Genomic DNA, 1887 nt, shown 5'->3' with positions numbered 1-1887 from the left:
CGACAGCCCAACCTGGCCCCCACTGACACAGGGCTGAGGGTTCCCCCTCACCTCAAATCCCCCAATGACCAGCAGTCCCTGGATGTTGAATTTCCGCACGTTCTCCACGATCTTTTCCATACAGGTCTTGGGCAGCGTCCTGCGGTAGGGAAGGGGAGATGAGACCACTGGGGAAGGAAAATCCCCAGGGAGAGCAGCGTCCCCTCTGCTACATCCCATCACTCCCCCAGGGCTGTGCTTACCGCTTGGTGCCCAGCATGGACCCACCGCGTCCCAGCCAGCCTGCCACGTCGTGCCAGCCCACTTCACGGATCTGCAAGCAGCAGCGCTCGGTTTTGGGGTGGGCAAGCACTCCATTACCCCTCCAAGCCTAAACCCATCCCCCTGGGAAACCCACAGCACTCAGGCTCGCTGTTTGCCTTACCTGTCCCTTGGCCAAGCCCTCGAAGCCATCGCTCACCACGTAGATGGTGTGTCCCTGGCAGATGCCAATTCGCACAGCTGACCTGACGGCAGCGTTCATGCCGGCGGCGGGGGCACCCACATTCAGGATGGCCATGCTGAAGGGGCTCTGCGTGGACAGGGATGGGGATGGCACACCGGTGCATGTGCCTAAGGTGGGGACAGTGTCCCCTGCTGCTCCTCATCCCCTCTCACCTTCTCCTGCGCTGGCTTCTGATGTGCCAGTAGCTTGTAGATGTTCCAGTTGTTCTCAAAGCTCCTGCAAGGACAAGGGGGCAAAGCCCTGACATGTGGTGAGGGCAGAACCCTCCCCGGCTGCAGAAGCTGCCGGTCTCCTCCAGGGAGAAGCCCACATCCCACCACGTCTTTTTGGCCACCCCACAGGGATATCTTCCCCCATCCCAGTCCCTTCTTCTCACCTCCCACGGAGCTGGATGGCCTCCTCAAACCTCTTCTCATCCATGGCCTTCTGCACATCCTTTGTCTTGGAGGGGGAGAGATGCGGCACTGTGATATCCCACCCAGTGGGATGGCCTGCCTGATCCCCCCGCAGTGGTACTCACCACCTGGACGCGGCAGCAGCACTGACTGATTCCCCGAGAGGCTCACCACGCAGGCAGGGGTGTCCGGCGTGGCCTCCAGCAGTGCCATCACCGCCTCCATCCCCATCTTGCTGCTCTGCAAAGGCAAAGGGCCCCCGCCACCCCGTGACACTGGGGCCACCCATGCCAGCTGGGTGGGATGCTCTCTGGGCCTGCATGGAGATGCTTCCATAGGCTTGAAGATGGCACAGCTGCTTGCACTCCTCATTTACAGCCACTGAGCTGCTGGTTTTATTTAAAAACCCGTGAAATTTGCAGCAAATGAGGGCACGTGGTACAGCAGGGCCGAGCCTGCAGGGACTGTCTGAGCCTCATCCCAGCTGGCAAGTCCTTTGCAACAGGCACAGGGAAGGCAGGAGCCGGGGTTTCCCAGCTGCCTGCTCCTTTCTGCAGGGTGATTCCGCCGTGTCACCTCCCCCCAGGGCCTACCAGCACACGGTCAAAGGCTGACGGGGTCCCTCCACGCTGCACATGGCCGAGAACAGTGACCCGCGTGTCAAAGCCCAAGCGTTGCACCACCAGCTGTGGAGAAGAGAGGATGTCACGCCGGGCCCCCCCCAGCCACTGCGGACACTGGAGCAGGTGCCAGAGCGGGCACTTACGTCCTTCACGTAGTTGGAGGAGATGGGTTTGCCGCTGCGGTCGATGGCACCCTCTGCAATGATGATGATGTTGAGCCGTGACCCTCTGCTGCGCGTCTGGCACGAGGGGAGGAAAACAGCCACCGTGGCTTAGCCAAAACTCACTGGCAGCCGATTCCAAGCATCCTTCCCCTCCCCACTGGTCGCTGCCTGGGGGGTGGCTCAGGGTGCGTGTGGCCGAG

The 1887-nt window shown here is 61.5% G+C and overlaps 1 protein-coding gene across 1 annotated transcript in view; it reads right to left on the bottom strand.

The window, feature by feature from the left end:
• The window catches only part of PFKL (phosphofructokinase, liver), a gene marked incomplete at its 5' end in the record, with an annotated part of 4561 nt that overhangs the window by 1944 nt on the left and 730 nt on the right, over positions 1 to 1887 (bottom strand). The window contains 8 exon segments of the mRNA XM_009876907.1: positions 52 to 139; positions 243 to 313; positions 425 to 571; positions 658 to 721; positions 882 to 969; positions 1035 to 1140; positions 1494 to 1586; positions 1667 to 1762. Of these exon segments, the coding sequence (XP_009875209.1) occupies positions 52 to 139; positions 243 to 313; positions 425 to 571; positions 658 to 721; positions 882 to 969; positions 1035 to 1140; positions 1494 to 1586; positions 1667 to 1762 (753 nt within the window).

The sequence above is a fragment of the Apaloderma vittatum genome, unplaced genomic scaffold, assembly GCF_000703405.1.
Source record: "Apaloderma vittatum isolate BGI_N311 unplaced genomic scaffold, ASM70340v1 scaffold28159, whole genome shotgun sequence".
NCBI classification, from domain to species: Eukaryota; Metazoa; Chordata; class Aves; order Trogoniformes; family Trogonidae; genus Apaloderma; species Apaloderma vittatum.
This window is presented reverse-complemented; position numbering and strand designations above follow the sequence as displayed.